The sequence below is a fragment of the Echinococcus granulosus genome (genome assembly GCF_000524195.1).
Source record: "Echinococcus granulosus chromosome Unknown EG_S00116, whole genome shotgun sequence".
In the NCBI taxonomy this organism is placed as follows: domain Eukaryota; kingdom Metazoa; phylum Platyhelminthes; class Cestoda; order Cyclophyllidea; family Taeniidae; genus Echinococcus; species Echinococcus granulosus.
In genome coordinates, this window is record NW_020170496.1 from 31,962 (window position 1) to 52,305 (window position 20,344).

Consider the following 20,344-nt stretch of genomic DNA (forward strand, 5'->3'; position numbering starts at 1 on the left):
GTCGTATCCGATCTCCCCCCGCCGCAATCCCCAAAGGTAGAGTCTTCAACTAGTTATCAACCTAGTTATTTAACTGTGCCATTGTTAGGACGGGAAGGAGGGAGGCTTTCTCATCAACTCACTGTAATTGAGTCCAATCAAAATGACAATGCATTTCGAGTCTTTGTTTACTGTGATCGGACAACAATGTGAGATGAATGTAGGGAGGTTAATGAGGCCTTACCCTCCAGTCTTTTTGTATGCCATGGAAAGAAAAAAAGAGTAAATGAAGGAATGAAGGAATTTATCATTTCTTGTAGCGATTTGGTACTGTAGGAGTTATGGAAAACGGGTTTTTTTGAATAGAGGTGGTCGGCTTTAAATTCGCATGAAATTAAGTCTCTCAGAGTGGCTAAGTTTTAACACCTCACAAAGTCTATCTACATTTAAAAAAGAGTCAATTTAAAAGGGTCATGGTCCTCACACCTATTCTGAAGTACGATGGGTCTAATGAAGCAACAAAAAATATTTCCAAATCCTGTGTAAAGCCCACAAACTTCGTTATTGAGAGGTCAGAGGTCAGAACCCTTATACTCAAAATTGTCAGGATTTTCCCATTTTTACCGTGCACGGTAGTCCCTTTGCAAGAAGTGACTTGATTGTGGACTGTGATCTCGTTCCCCAATGCTTCAAGGTTGGTTAGCTGACAAAAAACCACAACTTTTCTTCCCCTTGCAGAATGATCTCTACAACTCTCAGGTTTGTTTCGAATTGGTTTAAAATGTGACCTTACAATCTTTTCACACTTTCATTTAGAATATTTCACAGGGTTCAACTCACGCCATGACGAGCGCTTTACCGTCAGAGGCAAATCTGACAGGGCTGGATAATTTGCCCTAAAAAATACCCACAGTGCTCCACTCTTTAATCCACTTCAGTAATACAGCAAATGCTAGATTCTGATGATAATGCGTGGCCGGTTTAAACTTCCTAACAGTATTTGCCACCGCGATAGCAATGAGAGGTCGACCGTGGTAAGGTCATTAAACCATTCTCGGTGATGGTGGATATGCCTGACAGGTGACACTAAGGCACTTTCATTTCTGGCTAAAATTAATGTTACCATGGCCGTCACCGATTGCTGAGGTGCCAGAGATGTCAACATGTGAGTGCCCAAAAAACTTGCATCAGAAAAAAAAATCATGATTAATTACCCCTTAAAGAGGAATCAGAAGCGCCGTAGGCATCTAGAAATGTGAAGATATCGAAACTTTTGGCTAACTTGTGAATTAGGTAATTGGTAGGTGGAGAGATTACTCCAGTTGGAAGGTTAACCATATACTACTTAATTACAGGTGATAGGTTCGACAGAGGCAGAAGATCAAACAATTAATCAACCCCGCAGTTCACTGCACATACCTCTTCCCTTCAAAAAAAGAGGTAGGTTATTTTTGCGAATTTCGGAGAGTACAGGAATGCGCTGTAGTCGATGGCATTCATTTCTGTGAAGCCAATTGAGTAGAGTGGGGCGGTAAGTAACTCTCCCATCGAGTAGCCTAGAATTCGGTTCTAGACACGGAAAATTATTTAGGAGATTGATTAATTTAGAGTTATGTCAGGTATGCAAAAAAGGCATCAAATTTCCTACTCGGTCATAAACCAAATAGAAAAGTGCCGTGCAGTTTTAACCTGAATTCCCATTCACCTAAATGAGAGAGGCTGCATCACTTGGTTAACCTGAACTTTCAAAATTCACAGTAGGAAGGTCCAAAGGCTAGTTGGTTAAGTTATTACTTAAAAGTAATATTTAAAACCACTTCTCTTACTGTTTTGTTCCTAACTTATAGTTGTATTTCAGCCTTCCTTTGCGTATGGTGAGGTGGCATGCAGTACTACGAGTGGAATCATCGTGAGTAGTACAAGATTTGTGGTCAAACATAATACGATATTGAAAACGAATGCTTGAACATAGAAATTCCAGCGGATAAACTGCTATGGTGATATCAAACTCCCTAAAAATATGCTTTTATTGCCTCTAATTTGCATCATGGAGAATAAGCAGAATAAGCAATTCTGTCGCTGTTAATAAGACCTCCCAAGGCAACACGACGGTAGAGCTCTCCATCTTTGACCCAGAAAAATTTGTAATTTTAGCAATTGGGAGAGAATTCCGCAGCGACTGTACACCAGGGTTTGTTTATTTAAATTATCTTTGCTTTCACTAACGAACGTAATCGACAATATCACTGTTTTCATTGCAGAACTAGCAAGTGAACATACGGAAGTAATCCTATCAAATGTGATAGAAAAATCTCACTACCACTGTTTAATGACAACAATATTACATCTGTATAAACGGAAAAATCATTTGTTTTGCGTTTTCTGGTATGGAAATTGGGGTTTTGGCACCACGTCAGTCAGGACGTTAAAAAAAGGAGCTGAGGGACTTAAGCTTCTATTCTGCCCCGAAAAATAAGTAGCTGCCTGCAGGTTGTAGGCACGATCTGATGATCATGCACTAAGGGGGAAGCGCAAGCCGAAGTCCGAAGCCCTTTCATGTATAGGTGTGCATTGTAAATTATTGTGTTACAAAAGCTGCTCAAATTTGCGTAGATGTAGTCAACATTAGAGTGTAACATTTTCTATGTTTCAGTGATTTTATTTGTAGAAAGGAAATACTTGACGATGACTGTAATTTTACGCTAGTCTAAAATCGAATAAGCCAAACGGTTGTTAAAAATAGGCAAGTTCTTTGTTTTCGTCCTTTTTTTCCACGAGTGAATTAAATGGAGTTGTTTATATGTGATAATGTCGATCATGTTGGTTCTCAATTTGTTATAGCGCGCCGTTTCTTACTTGTGTGATTGGTTACTACGATGAAGAACTACAGCTGTAATCCAACCAATGGGCTGGCGATTTTTGGTCATGCGTTTTCCCGTAAACAGCACATCTCACCTTTTCGTGACGTCGTGTCGTTGTGCGTTGTTATGCTCTAATAAGAGATAAAACGTACGGCTATTTCATAATCAATCAGTTCTGGAATCATTCCTGATGGTTATTGACACCTCAAATAGTAAAGCCGTATCGGAAACGGCCAGGTCACCCAGAGCCGCAAAAGTGGACGAATCAAAGGATCTTGAATCTCCGAGCAGCACTTCATCCTCGACACAACAAACAACTGGAGGTCCTCAAAAGGTCGGTACCTACATAATCGAGAGGACTATTGGGAAAGGCAACTTTTCGTTTGTTAAGCTTGCTCGTCATACAGTAACCAATGTCAAGGTACCTAATTTTTGTTTCTTGTTTACATTCTTTGTTACAACAAGGTTGCCATAAAGATTATTGACAAAACTAAATTAAATGAGGAGAATTTGAAAAAGGCTCAACGCGAAGCGGATATACTCAAAACCCTTCACCACCCAAATATTATCAAATTGTACCAAGTTATGGAATCGGAGAAACTTTTGTGTATAGTCACTGAATACCTCCCTAATGGTGAACTTTATGGTAAGTGGTATACATTCTGCATTGCTCATCCCCAAACTAAATCAGAAGTCATGCTGTCTTTTCTGATAGATGCAATACCATTACACCTTGGACTGTTCAACTTAGCGTCCTTTGTACCATCTACTTCTCCCTTATTTGCTTCTTTGCCTTTGTGACTATTCCTTACTTTTTGTCCGACTCCATACTTTATATTGATACATTTCGATTCGCTTTTAGACCAACTAGGTGCTTTTTCATGTACAAGTTTCTCTGCATTGCCCTACGGCATGCAATTAAGGTTATGCCCGTGTTTAATGAAATTCCAAAGATGTTGTTAATTTTAAATCGCATTTTTATGTCGTGAACATGCAAACATTTTCCAATTCACACACCGTGTACTAGTCAAAAGTTCTATGACGCCTAGTGCCCCGGAAAACACCTTTGGTGTCCATGTTATTCATCTGTCAAAGATTCACCTCAACTCACTTTTGAGAGGCAAAAGTTAAGATTTAACGGACAGGAATTTGCTTTCATGCCCATCCGTGATACAAATTGCAGATCGAAATCTCTGCTGTTTTGCACTTTCAATTCCTTGCTCCGAGATCCATCCCGCTAGTCCCTTTAACAGTCAATTCCCTATTTCATGCTTCTCATTCGTAACGCAAACATTTTCCTTCTTTCTTTTTATATTTTTGCCTAACTAAGGTGTTAGTGTCAGATTACTTTTGCACGCAGCATAATGTTCCTTTATAAGACTTGAGACTGGCCTTTCCAAGCATATTCCAGGGATACAGTCTGCCCGAGTGTGCTATCATCACTATCTCGGACTCTCAGTGCCTTTTCCACCTCCCTCTCAAGTAACAAAGTAGATGGACTTTGTCTCGCCATGCTTACGCCCTCTGCATTGCTCGGTGCGCATGCACCCGTTCTTACTTAACTGCATCTGGGTAAAACAAGCTCAAAAGTCGAGTTTTCCCTACCCTCTTCATATGTAGTTGGAGCTCTATTTTTTGTGAATCGATGAATTTCTACCTATCAACTCGAAATGATGGTGTTACATGATGATCGGAATCAAAATAATGAGTATTGTTTGTCTATGTGTGCGCGCTTTTTGGACACGTGTTTGAATCATTTACTAGCTTGATAGAAAGTTTTGCATTGTGCGTCGATTGATGTAGTGTTTACAGTCGTCAATTAGCTGCCTAGCCACTTTTCGCTCTACCTGTCTCTCTTGGGTAGTGTAATTCAATTAGCCTACCCTAAGGTCAAGTCGTGACCGTGAATTCTAGCCGAAGCTTTTTGAATAGTCCTGCATCCGTGCGTGCGTAAGGGCTTGCGGGCTAACTAGCACTCCTATTCCTATGTGCCTACTTGTCTCTGACGTCACTCCTAGGCAGTACGAAGTATCCCACTGGGTGTTAATTCCTACCAAGGAGCAAGGAATTCTCTTTCCTACCGAATTCCCTTTTAGTCCATCATTTGTCCTCCTGCTAGCCCTGCAAATCTTCCCACTGGTGTTTTAAGGTCTGGTGGGTTGGATTTGTGGTCTTGTGTGACCCCCATGGCGGATGTGTAAATAAAAGCGTTATTCTTCGATTGGTTTTAGAGTACATAGCAAAGAATGGTTACTTGAATGAGCAGGTGGCACGACACAAATTCATGGAGATCCTCTCGGCGGTGGAGCATTGCCACCTCAACAGTGTCGTCCACAGGGACTTGAAGGCAGAAAACATGCTCTTGGATCAGCACATGTCCATTAAATTGGCTGGTACGTGGGGGTGATGTTATTGTTTTTTCGTCACGAACTGGTGATAATTACTAGCGTCCCACCACAGCAGTTAACTCGACCTCTTCCTCTCGACCTTCTCTCCTTTTTCCACTCCTCCATTGCTGTCTTGGCACCTATGTTGGTCACTGGGGCGTTTGTTTACGCGTCGCCTTCCAACTGACGACATTCCTACCTCCACTGGTCCTCCACCCGTTCCCCCGTGGCGCTGTTTTTGGACAATGTGTTTTACCGTTATATTGCTGTTTGCGCATGACGATCGCAGGGAGGCGGGATTTATGCGTTTGTCTGCTTTCCTTTGATGATTTCGGCACAGTGAAGTCCCGCAAATAAATGTTTAGGCACTGATTTTCACTTTTACAAGTTTGTCTATTCAAATGAAAATGGTTGAACTGTAGGGCTGCCTGAATTAGCCGTAGACTGAGCTCGTTTTAGTGCTCCATTCAAGCCAACAGAGCCATTAACTCCCATTAATTATATTTTTTACCCCATTTTGGACCTTTTTAGGCAGAGAAGGCATATCTAAGTAAAGAAGGGGCTTTATTGTTTGCTGCGTAATTCTGTAACCAGGATCGTCATTTGTTCTGTCCTAGCGTCATGCAAGAAGTGAGAATATTTCCTCTTATCTAAACTAAAGGCGGTTTAATTATAGAGCGGGTTCCTCCCTTTCTGCTGTCGTCATCATTCTCAAATATGCTTCAATAATAGTGCATGTTGTGCGTCAAAGATTAGTGATGTCACATACGAATCAGTTTGGAACTATGACGTAAATTCTCCTGTCATCTTTTGGCTAATCGCTTCTTCACAAAGTACGCAAAAAATTGACTGACTAACAAGTCATTGTTTCGTACGTCACCGATTTAAACAATTGCATATTTGAAGAGGTCAAATCTATGTTGTAGATTTGTTCTTGGCTAATCCTTCCTTCTCATAGTATCTATAATACATCAAAGAGTTAGCAATTTGCATCACAGTTGCCAATGATCTCACAGATAGTCTGCATGCCTCCTAAAGGACTGTGATAAACTTCGTCCCTTTCACAGACTTCGGATTCGGGACCTTCCAGCCCAGTGGACCCGATCTTCTGCTGACTACGTGGTGTGGCAGTCCCCCCTACGCCGCACCGGAGATCTTCAAGGGTGAGCCCTATCTTGGTGTATCGGCAGATATTTGGGTAAGTCTCCTCGTCCTCCTCGCGTTTTTGCGTGATGCTGAAGGAATCTCAATGTTGGCTTGATATTTTATAAAAATAGCTGTGAAGAGCTTAAAGCACTCTATTCGTTGAAATAACCATCATTGCAATCTACGATCTCTGGCCAACGAGACCCAAGTCTGCAGCGAACTTTAACTTTACAGGGCGTTTTACTCCTGAATAGTAGGAAAGTACCCAGCCCTAGTCGCCCGTTCTCTTACTTCAATTGTGTTTATCGCTTGGGTGGTGTCTGTTCCACTTTGCACGTGGCCGTATCATCACCGGTTGTTGATGTTATGAAACGTTATCGGTCACCACTTAGGGAAGTGTTGTGAGGAGAATAGGGGAGAGGATGAGGTTGATGATGGAAACGGACATGTATATGAGTGTAAACACGAGTATACCGTAGCATTTTTCCACTTTTTTTCCTTTCATTCCCCCTGTCCCTTCTACCGTAGAGAGCAAGCCTTCCCATGAGTCACATAGGTTTTGTATTGTGGTAAGTGGTATGCGGTAGGTGTTGCGTTGTCTCTACGGTTCAGGAAGAGGTTGTTCCTTCCATTAGTTGAATCACTGGTCCGATCTTATTTTTCTCATGGTGCAAGCTTTTGATTTCCCACCTTCTGGTTTGCATGAAGGGTTAAGTCGAGTCAAGCATGCACTTCGTGACACCCACAAGGGAAGCGTAGTTTCTAGGACGGAAGAGATGCGTGCCTCATAGTGTGCACTGAGGTTGATGGTGGTGTAGTTGATTGGCATGTTGGTTTGTTTGTTGGCCGAGTGGTCAGGAATTTGTGGTTGGCTGGGTGGCAGCTGCTGGTGTTTTTAATTGGGCTAACTTTGGAATACAAAGGTGGGGTAGGATTGGGAGTCAGTATGTGGAAGACTGGTTGGCTTTCGTGACTTTCCTTTTCAATTTGGTGCAGGTATAAACCAGTTGTTTAGTCATCACTCGGGCTAATTGGAGGTTGGTGGGTCAATTCCAGATGATTTTATCATGTCGACAGTGACGCGTATTTTGTGGTTATGCATGAGGTATAGCGTCTTCCTTCCTCCCTTAACTTGGGTGTATTCTCCTGACCTGTAGTGATCCATTACCAGAATCGGGTTACTCACTGAAAGCTTTGGACTTCGGGGAGTGCGTTCTACTGCCTTTACTGCTTATCGCGACCGCCCTAACTACTGTGCAGAAAATTGGATGAAATTTAGCTTCTCGTATTGTGCAGATGTACCGACGCATATTTGGCCCACTCACTCATGCCGATAGCCGAAGACAGTTTTTTGGTCATTTATTGTGTGTAGTCATCGGCTAAAATGGAAAGGAGTGGAGGTTCTGCTAAATTTGCAAAGAGGGGCTGCTAAAGTACGCCTTCGATTAACAGCTCCCCTGTGGCACTTTTGATGGGATTGCGTACCTGCGCGTGTTTATGTAGTTTATTCAAGCTGATGCTGATCCATTATGCGGCATTGCTATCAATATCTCAACTTTGCCTGTTTTTTTTCACTCAAAGAAAGTTTGGGCTAAAATTAGTGACTTACTGAACTGGGATGTCAGTTTTAATAGTGCCTCATACTGATTCTCTTTGAATTAGCTCCAACTATTATTTATGGTCCCACCTGTAGTTGTTACATAGATTTTACTTGAAATAAAGCTAATGTCTCAACTCTAAACCTAGAGCTAGGCTCTTAAAGAAAATTAATCTTACGTTACTGTGTGTGTTCAAATATCCATCTGCGTTTTTGGCTCAAAATGAAGTAGGGTAATTCAAGTTAATTGTGAGGAATGACGTCAGATTTGCGATAAGTGGCTCTATTAAACGGATGACTGTATTTATCCGAACATTTCCTGCAAAGAAAGCGGTTTCTACCTACCAAAACTACATCTTTGGAATCCTTTTTGGAACTGGTGATTCCATTGACTTGTGAATGATCAATTACATGATTGAGCTTATGGACTAATTAATTTGCTTTTCTTTGCTAACCTCTAGAGCCTCGGTGTGATCCTTTACGTCCTTGTCTGCGGTGTGTTGCCCTTTAATGCTCAAGAGGTCTCGTGCCTCCGACGCCAAGTCCTTGAGGAACCCGTCAGGGTACCCTACTGGCTTTCGATGTGTAAGTTTTCCTTGTCTTTTTGGCCGTCCTCAAACTCTGCTCAATTGGGTTTCTTCGCTTTCATGACTGAAACGACCTAGGAGGTCATTTAGTTTTCTAATTTATATTCCTGTCGGTTTTTGAACTATTTCGTGGGCTATTTGTATTAGTTATGAAGTTTGTAGGGTACATGCGGTCGCCAAATCGTTACCGTTGCCTCAACAACTATTCTAAATAAAGGATTTGTTTGTGGTTTTGGAGATCCGTAAAAGGGACTTTGTATTGTAAAATACGAATGCATTCTTTCTCACTTTCTCCAGCAGCTTTTCCAACTCAGAAATAAAGTAATTGTTATCACATTTTCAAAAGTGAACCTTTAACTCTTTTAAAATACACCTCGTTTTGTAACGACGCGTATCGTAATCACTTGCCCTCCTGACTAATCGGCAGCGCAAAATAATTTCCACAGGAGCGCCATCTTCGTAGTTCGAATTCACCTCCCCTAATTGAGTTAATAATGCGGCCTTTTGGAATAGGGATTCTCTCTTTTGCTATTGGCTTAACGTTTCACTGATGTCTCCACTAAAAAGGAAAAATCCTTCTTGTCGCACTTAGACAGTGAAACCACCATATTTTGGTTAAAGCCACGAAACTGACCCGCAACAAAAAGTATCTTGGCATTCCTTGTCCTTTTAAATATAACGGAGTTAGATTTTCTTAACTTACTTTTTTGCTTCAAATAATTGAGCAATTTTGTAAAATCTAGCTTTTAGGCGCTAGCTCTCCTCTCTTTACTGATAACTGACTTGTCTTCGGCTTTGACGTCATTGACCCTGACTACCTCCTCGAGAGTAGGGAAGCCAGTCAGCAAAACTTCGTCAACACCTTTTATATACCTGGTAATGTTGAGGAACCGTGATTGACGTCTTCTATCTAGTACGCTCATGTTTATCCCCTTCTATGCACTCACAAGCCGTGGTATACTGCTTAAAACCCACTTTAGCGTTGAATACACACGGTGGGAGCTAGTGACACTTGTAATCGCACACATCCGCACACCCGTAAAATCATCTTGGCTCATGTGTCCACTCATATTTGCATACGATTGTGCAAGCGCCTTGCTCTCCAGTGTGCGTCATTTTGGCTAATCTACTCTCCATCCAACTCTCCCTGCATTCCTACCTCTACTGCTTGCTGACGTCGCCTCTAGCAGTAGCATCGATGATTGAGTGCCGTTGTAACGCCTTCGTCAGCCATAAAGACATTACTGCGATAAGTGTATAAATGGATAAAGTGGCCGAGGGACTATTTTCTTAGGTGTAAAGGCCTGTATGGTTTAATATATAATAAAACTGGAACTGGTCAACATTATTATTAGAAAACAAAGAAAGAAAGACTCCATAATGACTGTTCGCTTATAAGACAGTCAGATCGACTGGACTTAGCCTAGATCTTGTCGTACTGATTTACTGAATCGCCAACATTCTTCATTTACTTTTTATCGTATAAATTCGATTCAAAGCAAAAGTGATAATTTTATTAATTCCCTTGCCAATTTATTCGACATTTGATTGCTCTCATGTCTGTTTGTGCGTGCCCGTTGACATCAGTGTACTCTCCACTAATCGTGGTACCAAGTCGATGACGCTCAACGTTGTCACATAAACACTTGCCAACTCATAAGCATGTACCGCAGTTGTGGAAACCAGCCGATTCCTGACAAGTAGCTCGTTTAATTGTCAGTTCTGCGTCATCATTTTCGGAAGAAGTGGAGAGTTTTGGAAGCCACGAGTTCGTACCCGCATGACAGGTTCTCTGTGTGTTTACCGAATTAGATAAATACGGGCTGCCTCTCGTGACTGTTATGGTTGGACCCATATTTGTCCCTCCAAAAGTTCATGCTAATAGCTTTAACCACACACGCCTATTCCCGTCTGTTTGCTTTTTCCCTAGCTTGTGAAGACTTGTTGAAACGGATGCTAGCCAAATCGCCGAGCAAGCGGCCTTCCATAGCCGAGATTTACAACTCCAAGTGGCTCTCAGAAATCATTGACCCTGGCTTGGTGCCCTTCCCCCTCGCTCTAGATGAGCCCGATTCGGCGGCGGGTCGTGAGCACCTCTCCGCCTCACTGGGCTCGACCTCCGCTTTCACCGCCACCGCCGCCTCCTACCTGTCCGATCGGTTGCGCTCCTCTTTTGTCTCGCCCCCATCTCCCACACTGGCAGCGGAGATGAAGGTACACGTCATGCCGAGTTGACTCCCTTTTTATTCTAACTTAATTTCCGCTCCCTGATTTTGTGTACGGATGTATGCGTATTTTCGCTAGCGCCTAACATCATCTTTCGCGTTTGGCATGATTTAGAGGCGATTCCTGTGCGTTAACCGTAGTGGTTTTTTGCACACTAGAGCCATCCTTTATCCATCCCCTGATTGGTTGAAGGCAGTGGACTGGATGACGTCATACGAGCTCAGGGCATATGATGATGAGGTCACAATGCTTTGCTTGTGTATATGCGTGCGTAGGTGTGTGCGTACGTGTCCACCTTAGACTTGGCAAACGCGCTTTCCTCTGGTCAGTTGATTGGTTAACGTATGGGAACCATTCGTGTTTGTCGTGATTTCTCTCGCTCTTGCCATCTTCCCTCCACGATCGATTATAACGAAGTGCGGGGGACAGGGGAAGAACAAGGAGCGCCACCTGAATCGGACCGTTTTTCATCCTCTTCATACATTACACTCTTAAAGGTTTAGCTCAAACTATTTTGTCTGGATGTTTGTTCCCCAGCATTTCCCACCATTAATTTAGTCGAGTTTCGGCTTTTGACAGCTTTCAGATGCACATGATATCATCCTAAGCATCAACCAACGGAGGATCTGTACTTTCTATTTCTTTTTGAAAGGTTTCACGCACTTAAGAACAATTTCCCTTTTTAAAGCAGTGAAACTTTTGCGCCTTAAAAGGCTGCATTTAGGTGTCCACACTCACCTTTTAAAGAGGAGGCATGGAAATATGCCATGATCTAATCTTTCATCGTGACTCTCTCTTCTGGCTCTGCGAGGTCATTTCCTTATGCTCTCAATTTTCCTGGGTTTACTGGCCCTTAGCGGCAAACTGAAGGCACAGTCTAGAATTACTTTTATTTGCTAATTGTACGAAATTCTTCTAATCAGAATTTAACTTAGATGCGGACCAAATACTTATCTAAAATTCAAAGTTTTTTCGTCCATCTCCTGTGCTCATTTCATTTGTTTTTTCAAAAGCATCGCAACTGTCGATGATATTGGTACTACTTCCAAAAGAAGCACTCATGAACGCGCTCGTTCAGGTGGTTCCTTCAGTTAGGGGGATTCTGAAGGCGGGGGGAGGCGGTGAGAAAGGCAGAGGAAAGTAGGGAAGGAGGCGGAAATGCGCATTTACACTGACATCATGTCAGCGTGTGTTAGTGGCAGTGGCAGTCCGATCCCGAATGACGACAGGGAGCACTGACACCACCACAGGCATTACTTACCAGCGTTGCTGTGCCTACGTCAACCAACGCGTAGCTGCGTGCGTGCGTGTGATTTTTCTGTTCGTCCTCCTCTCGCACACCGCTGCCTGTCCCACAGTCGTCAGCCCACGCTCTGATTTTGCTTTCCTACCAGCCACGCTTCGATGTGGCCGCCTCCATTGGTCGGATCGAATCCCCTCTCACCCACTTTCCCTGTCGTAGGCAAATTTGTCAGCTAATCCGTTTCCGCTGTGGTTGTTAATCATGTTGCTGATTCCTTATCATCAATAAATAGAAGTTTGTCGGAATGCCTTGATCTTGGCTCTCAGCCTTCGTTTTCAGCCAATTTTTCTCATTATTGGCAGATCTATGATTAATTATTCCTTGAAACCTTGAAATGTGGTAAAAAAGATAGTCACTCGAGGGCAGAAGGGATTATGAATGCTTCTGATCCATGAGAAAGAATGATTTAAGTTACCTAAAAGGTGAATAAGTATAACGATTGTTTTCAAGTTGATTTTTATCAAAACGTCACCAAAACTCTTTGCCTTCTAAAGAAATTGGGAAGCCATTTTTTACCGTTAAGTTGCATGTTTGAATACAGCGGTCTCTATTAGCCGGGTCGACCGTCACACTCCCATGATTGCAAGCAATTGCATCAGTATGGAGGCACATTTACGTGCTTCTAGTTTCAATATTGATGATATCAATGGTTTGTTACATTCTGTAGACTGAAAAAGGGATTGACGAAAGCCATTGGTCTCCTTATTTACTTTTTGCCTCAAAATTTTTGGTGGATATCATAATGTAGCCTCAGATTAGCAGTTTGGACAGTTTGTTCGAAATCTAAGGAGGTCTGACAAGTATCCTGTGTTCCTGTGAAGCTAAGTTTGCCCCACTTCTCTATTCCCTGACATTGAAGGTATTTCTCTTCTTTACCGGCAAACATGCAATCTAGACGGAACTTGACTTAAATTTGTCTGTCACCATTGATCGGGTCGAACTTCACGCTTTCTTGATGTTTGGTAAATTTTTACACTTTTTTTACGTTTTAACAACGAAACGTAATCGCATTATCTATGGAAATGTTTGCTGTGATCAAAATTGTCAGGAGAAACACGCAGCAGATGTGGCAACAATTTGGACGAAGCAGTGCCGGAGGGATGATCATTAGACGTTGACATTTCCATGTTGACTTTATTTTTAATCGCAAAGTCTAATCAAATGTCTTTCCATCATTTGAATTCTATATCTATGCAAGTCCCACCGCACTCATAGGCCAAACCTCCTGCCTAGATGTTGACGATCTTCCTTTTTTCCTTTCTCTTAGGTGGACGTGTATCTTTACCTGGTAAAAGCCATCACTACACTTACCCTTACTGTCAGTTTCCACGTTAGGGGCATGCAACCCATTTTAATTGTAACTAACCCTGGTACCGGTGATTCTATTGACAATGCTTTCCTCCTGATTTGGGTGACTGGGTAGAATAGGTAATACCTGTCTTCTGTCCGCATCAAATGCATCGGACTTCTCTACATTGAAGATGTCGTATATATCACCTATCCAATCACCCGCCCAGTAAGTATTCCTTGTGGGAATTCAACCTCTCTCTATTGCGTACCGCAACCATCTGATTTCGTCCCTACCTTACTTGTCTATTGTTTTTTACAATGGGGAATTTCAGGGCACATGAAATGATCTCCAAACTGTATTCTGGAATTTTTAATTTGGACAACACCTCCATGTAGCCTGAGGCATCCTCCCGCTGCATTTATCAGACATGCGAGTCTAGGTGGCTCTATTATAAGCGGACGAATGGTGTGAAAGTCCGACAACTTAGGAGAGTTGGGCAAGCCCACTGTGGTAACCGAGTCGTAGTAAATTGTACGATCAAAATAGTTATTATACGGTACTTCTTTTCGCTGCGTGTATCCACCTTTATCATCAGTTTGCTCGTACTTTGTTTTCGCCTCGGCAACTTTAAGAGAATAAAAGTTGAGGTCGTCTTTTCGTGCTTAATCTCTAGGGTACAATATTATGAGTTGGTCAAATATGAATACATTCAGTAGATTTTACTGCACTACACAAAATCGGGGTTATAGGTGTGCATTATGGTTATAGCCGTACTTTTGTTTACAAAGCACTTGTAGTCCTGCATCTATTTGTTAAACACAAAAGATCTTATTACTGTTATTACTATGGCTACTTGTCAGAATTGGGGTTACGTGTACGAGCGTGTGGATGACGTGGTTGAGGCGCCATTATGGAGTTTTTGGGTGTGTGTGTGTGTGTGTGTATGTGTATGTGCGCCCCCTGTGACGTCGCAGGTGTGTATCCATTACCTTGACGATTGTTCTCTCCATAGATTAATTGTCAACTTCTCTCATCATTTACTTCAATCCTTCTCCTTGCCAAACTGCTGGTCTAATTCGTTCTTGTGTTGATTGTGATGTTGGATGGGCTCTGCATGCTATTACTTGACTAAGATGTTTGAGTTATTGCAACAAGAATGCAACTACAGTCTCATGGTACAAATAGCACATAAAATCATTGTGTAATTGACTAGCTCTGTAGGCCTTCTTTTCCACAAAATATTTAATGTGTTAAGTGCTTCATCAAAATTGTTTTAAAAAAATCCTGATTGAGTCATTTGTTTCGTCTGTTCATTTGACGGCGGAAGTCCACAAATGGGTTACATTTCCTTGTCGTCAACTTCTGAGTTGAGCTTGCCCTGGCTTTGAATTTCTTTACGGAAAGGTCATTGCCAAAATCCAAGCGTTCTCTCCTCATCCAAAGTACCAGCATCATGTCACCTTATTGTCGGTTTATTTTTTTTTCGGACAACATGTGGAGCATGTAAAATCATTATGTAGTAGAATTTTCGCATACTATTTTGTCCGGTGGAGGCGTTGGAACATTTCCTTTTCTTTTCTGCCTTCTTCATTCATGTTCCAATGTTTTTGCTCCTGAGCGCGGCTCGCTCGGCTCTTTTTCTGCTTCGCCGAAATCGCTCGTCTGACAAATGGGCCACAGTGATCAGTCCTGTTTGGTTAGATTTTCACAACTTACGCATTTGTGGGTGTGCGTGTGTGTGAATGATACGACACTACGCCCATTTCTCTTTCTCTCGCTCTCTTGACGTCATTCGCCGTCATCCACTTTCGTGCTTGCGTGTATTCTTTATCATTTTTTCGATTGCAGAGCAGCGTTTTTGGTGCTCTTCGTTAAATCCCTCCACTCCGTTTCCATTTCTAAAACATTGCTTTGGATCCACTCCTGCGCATTTCGTGAGCACGATCCTGTATGCCAGCATGATGAGGCCCCCTAGTCTTGCACATTGAAACATCTAATGTGTGCCTTATGCGTCTACTATCCAGCTGACCACATCCATGGGAATATTTGATGACAAAGATATTCGTGATGTAAAGGTAGAGAAAGACGGTAGATTCCAACGGCTGAATTATTTCTGATGAGTTTAGCAGTGACTGTACTAAGAGGTAGCGAAATGAGCTCATGAATTTCCTTATAGTTATAATTGAATGACTTTAGAAAACCTCGTAAAGTATCTTATTTAGTGTATCAATCGGTACACCTGAGATTCCTGCTGCTAAATCGAACTTTACAGGTCGTTTTGCTCTCAAATACCGAGGCTGTATCCAGCCCTAACCGCCTGCTTTTCTATTCCACCAATGTTCACCAGTTGCGTGCCGTCTATTCCACTTCACACGTGGTCATGTAATTGTCTAATGTTGTTATTATAACAGTGGTGACCACCACGCAGAGAAATGCCATGAGGGGAATGGGGAGGAGGGAGTGTGGTAGCATTATTCTATTTTAGTCCCTCCTTCTCTCCCTCTCTTCCCTCATAGAGAGCAAGTCTTCTCATGAGTCAAATAGGCTTTTTGCTTTGATATGCGCTGGATAATGGGCCATAGGCAGTCGGGGTATGCCGTAGGAGGTGTTGCATTGTTTTTGAAGACTAGGAAAGGGCCGTTCTTCCCACTGACTGACTCACCTGTCAGGCCTGATTGTTTTCATTGGTGCTTCAACTCTTAATGATTTTACCATGTCGACGGCGACACGTATTTTGTGGTTATGCATGATGTGTAGCGTCTTCCTTCCTCCCTTAACTTGGGTGTATTCTTCTACCCCGGTATGATCCATTAATAGAGTCAAGTTACTCGCTGAAAGCGTTGGGCTTCGGAAAGTACGTTCTGTTACCCTTGCCACTAATCTCAGCTTCTCTAAACTTTTATACTTTCTACAAAAATTGTTTCTGTAGCCTTGGAACCGATTTAACAATTACTCTTAAAGCTGTCAAGCTCCAACAGCATGTATCATGTCGAACCGACTTGTGGTAGAGAGAAAGTTGGTTTAAATTGAACTGAAAATAGTAGAGATCGTACTAGGAAGCACTGTATTAATCGGCTGCCACATATCTATGCTTTGTAATTAAGGCATATAAATAATCGTATGTATCTAGCATGTCCCTATGATGTGCTTCAAGCCCCTCCGATGGGTCAAACCGAAAGTCACACCAACTTTTGTGGCCGCCTGATGCAAATATACAAAATGACCGGAAGACTGATATGACATGGTTGAAGGGAGGCTGATGATAGGATTTGCGTAATTGTCGATACAGTCAGAACAAATTCCCATCTGTTATGAATTTCCTCTTCTGTGTCAAACCCCATTCAGCTGTCTAGCTTATTTGTCCTATCGCTGTTGCTAGAATGATATCGCTTCACCCAGTAAAGAGTGTCAAATCATCCATTCTGTCCACTTTGTCACTGCCCAAATTATGGTCTTCTCCTTAGTCGATTTACTTGGGAAATTAAAATCACTTGCCTAAATGCATTCTTTTAAGATATTCAGCATTCACACTACCGAAGTGTAGAGTTAGGACAATGGAAACACGTCTTCACGTGGAGACTTCATTGAAAGGGCAATTTGTAGAATGGTCACCTTATTCATATCAGCTTCTTCGAGGCTCCCGTGAAAAGCGTCAAATCATTCACGACAAGTGTAAAATAATTATTGCCTTAAACGTTGTACTTTTTCATTCCTCCCTCCCTCCCAACATCATGTTCTTTTGGACAGTGAGGCAGACCCTTTTCGACTGAAGTGTAGACGATTATTCTGATTCAAGTCGTCCTGCCTACTGTCTCCCTTCACCTGCTTCCTTGCCTCTCCTCAGGCCTTTCTATCCACAGGTGTTTGTGACGGCCTCTGATACACCCTGGTTTGAGTGTGAATACACATATACAGTCACTTAACTAGCTACCCAAGCAGTCGGTCACCCGGCTATCTATACAGGCACTCGAGAAAGCAGGTGGTGGTTGCATTTTTAGTCCGCCACTTTCGGAAACCACTTGGCGCACACGTGCTGCGACTGGTCACATGATGCCTTGGCTTTTTCTAACCACACTCTTCCTCTTATCCTCTTCGCCCTTCTCTCCTCTTAACTATTCCTCTTATTTTTGTAGGCGGGGAAACTCGACCAAACAGTAATTCAAATCATGGAGAACTCAGGCATCGATCGTAGCCAGCTCCTCGAAGTGAGTTCATCCCCCCTCCCCTCCCATTCAGTATGCTAAATTTTATACGTGTTCGCCTCTTTTTGTTACTTCTTGTAGTCTCTGGGACGTTGTGCCTACGATCACCTAACCGCCACCTATCTGCTTCTGGGCGAATCACTTCGCACTAATCGGCATAGTTTGCCGCAGACCCTTGCCCCACGCACCGAAGAGATTGAGGTGCTACGTCAGGCACGCAATCGGCAGCCACAACAGCATCATCATCACCACCATCACCACTACCACTACAATCACCACCAACAGCGGCCACACGCTCGTTCCTCCTGTCCTTCAGGTGGAGTTGCCGTGGAACTGCTCCTTCAACAACACCTCCCCACGTGGTACCAGCACGAGGTGTCGGAGCGTCGGGGACTCTATTTCGGTGTGAAGGACTCGCCTTCCATCTCCATTGCTACTACGGCTGCCGCTAATGCCGGTGGTGCTGCTGTCGACCCTGGCAGTGGCAACAGCAGTGCAAGTGGTGGAAATCCCACTGGTAACACTTTTATGAGCCCCGGCAGTGGCGGTGGCGGCGGCGATAGTGCTGGTAATGGTGGTGGTGTGAGTGAAGTCTCCATCTTTCCCTCTTCCCATCCCCATCAGGGCTTCCTCTTCGGACCGACTCTGCCCCGTGTGGCTGAGTTTGCAGGGCCCAGTGGTGGTGCTGCAGTCGGTGTCGGTCTCCGACGCACCGACGCTTCGCCCTCACCACCTGCCTCGCCGATTAATCTGAGCAGTCGCAATGCTGAGGGTGACTGCTTTGAATCCGATTGGTTTCCTTACCAATCGGAGGGTGTGGCCTCCTCGCCTGCGCCTATCTTCTCTTTCGGGGGTGAACTAACTCCTAGGGTGGGTCTCTAGCTAGTATGCTCTCAATTCATTCTTCCCATAGGATGGTCTTATAGTATAATGGTATTGGATCTGATTTCGGTTTAGCTTTACGCGCGTTGCTGACACATAGGTATAAGTTGGTAGACGTTTAGAACTTAACGGTAATTGGTATTTAGCACTCTTATTGACTGGAGCCATAAATAGGTCCACGCCTATAGTAACAAGGGTATTTTACGAACATTTTCTTGCCTTCTCATCTATTTTAGTGATTTAAACTCAGCCGGTCTATTTGAGATGCGATTTGGTACAGCTAATTGTCGTGAATATGACTAAAGTCCACCTTCCGCATATTTGTAATCCAGCGCTGAGGCAGGGGAATTGGGGCGTCGCACATACGTGACTGGTACCCAATGAGTTAAGATACTGGTTGAAAAAATGTCAATTGGAAGGCAATGTCATTTCCGGTAGACCTTCCAATGATCCTTTGTATGCGTCTCCATAGACGCTGAAAACATAAATTAGTTGAGCTGTGTAGCACCTTTGCCAACTTGGCTCCTTTGATTCAAAATTAAAGTTCCCATGTTTCTTGGCCCATACATTGGATTTTCTTCGAAACTTGAGCTCACGATTGCCCGGCCAGCCAAACGATTTGCAAAGAATCATGTAGCTTTTTCTCTTGATAACTATCCTTTAATCAAGGTTTTGACAACTGTTTCAAATATCTGAATGTAGACTGTTGAATTGGTCCCAGCACTGATTTAACGCAATTTTCATCTATGCGTATTTGGGCTTGCTGGCCGCAGAAAGTATGCTTCCTTTTGGTCAGCGGAGATAGATTTCCTTGCTGATAGCATTATCCCACTGCGTTATAATGCTGCAGCACTGTATCATTGTATTACAGCAAAGTAGTCGCTCGATATTCGGAGCCCCCTCCTATACAGTGAATCCCCTCCGCACTGCAAACGCAGTATTCTCCTTCTCCGCTAATCCATCGGAGTCAGTTGAGGTGTGTACGACGGCCCTCCAACACGCCAACGTCTCGAATCCCTTCGGTGGGCACCAGACTGCTGCACACGAGACCGATCTCGCCTATCCTCTGCCCCCTCCGACCATGCCTCCAACCTCAGGCGACGCCAATCCTCACTCTCACCATCAACAGCGTCGGTACAGTGCTACTGGTGCAACTACCCGCCTCCTCCATCTTCCCCCACCCCTTCTACAGTGCGCTTGTGAGTCTCAGCACCTATACGAGAAGTCTGTCAACGATGAACACACCAGTGGTCTAGGCAGCTCCATCGAGGCTGACTCACATCACTCCAGCTTCTCCCAGCCCACTGCTGTTGCTCCTTGCCTTGCTGCCACACATTTTACCCCCATGGAGACGAGTTTCAATGAGGACGGAGGCATCGACATCCCTGCTCGTGCGTCTCGTAAACATATTTCCGCACACTCTCCACTCCAATCGTCCTCCGCCTCGTCGTCTGCGGCGGCAGCTGCTGCCGCTGCAGCGGCGGCGGCGGCGGCTGCGGCACTGGTGATTGGATGTCCACGTCGCAAGTTCGGTGTGAGTGAGCGTCCACCGGCACTGGCGGAGCAACTGAGCCGGTTTCAGGGTTTTGCGCAGTTCGGCCAGTTGCATCAACTGGCAGCTAAGAGTGTGGGCGATCAACAACCACCGGCTCAGCCCTACAACGGCATGGACTTTTGAATGTGTTTGTTCGTGTGCTTGTGCGTTCGTGCTTATATAAGTTATTTTCATTTACGTATCTACTCGTTCATTCATCGACTCCGTATTCGCCTCCTTCATCTTATCTTCCTCTATTTCTCTACCTCTGCTCACGCTGCTTCTCCTCGTGATCCTACAAATGCACCTGTTACTTATGTAAATATACTTACTTGATATTATAGCACGT

General features: G+C 43.6%; 1 protein-coding gene across 1 annotated transcript; it reads left to right on the forward strand. All coding sequences in view use genetic code 11, as the record gives it.

Annotated features, from left to right (window-relative positions):
* Positions 1 to 3,030: 3,030 nt before the first annotated feature.
* On the forward strand, positions 3,031 to 20,139 carry EGR_08696 (Serine/threonine-protein kinase SIK1; the record flags this gene model as incomplete). The annotated part of the gene is made up of 10 exons (XM_024497945.1): positions 3,031 to 3,261; positions 3,306 to 3,486; positions 5,072 to 5,233; positions 6,295 to 6,425; positions 8,432 to 8,555; positions 10,488 to 10,771; positions 13,354 to 13,497; positions 17,511 to 17,582; positions 17,661 to 18,449; positions 19,333 to 20,139. 10 exons carry the CDS (start codon positions 3,031 to 3,033, stop codon positions 20,137 to 20,139), a joined length of 2,925 nt encoding a protein of 974 aa, XP_024347627.1.
* Between the last annotated feature and the right edge of the window lie 205 nt (positions 20,140 to 20,344).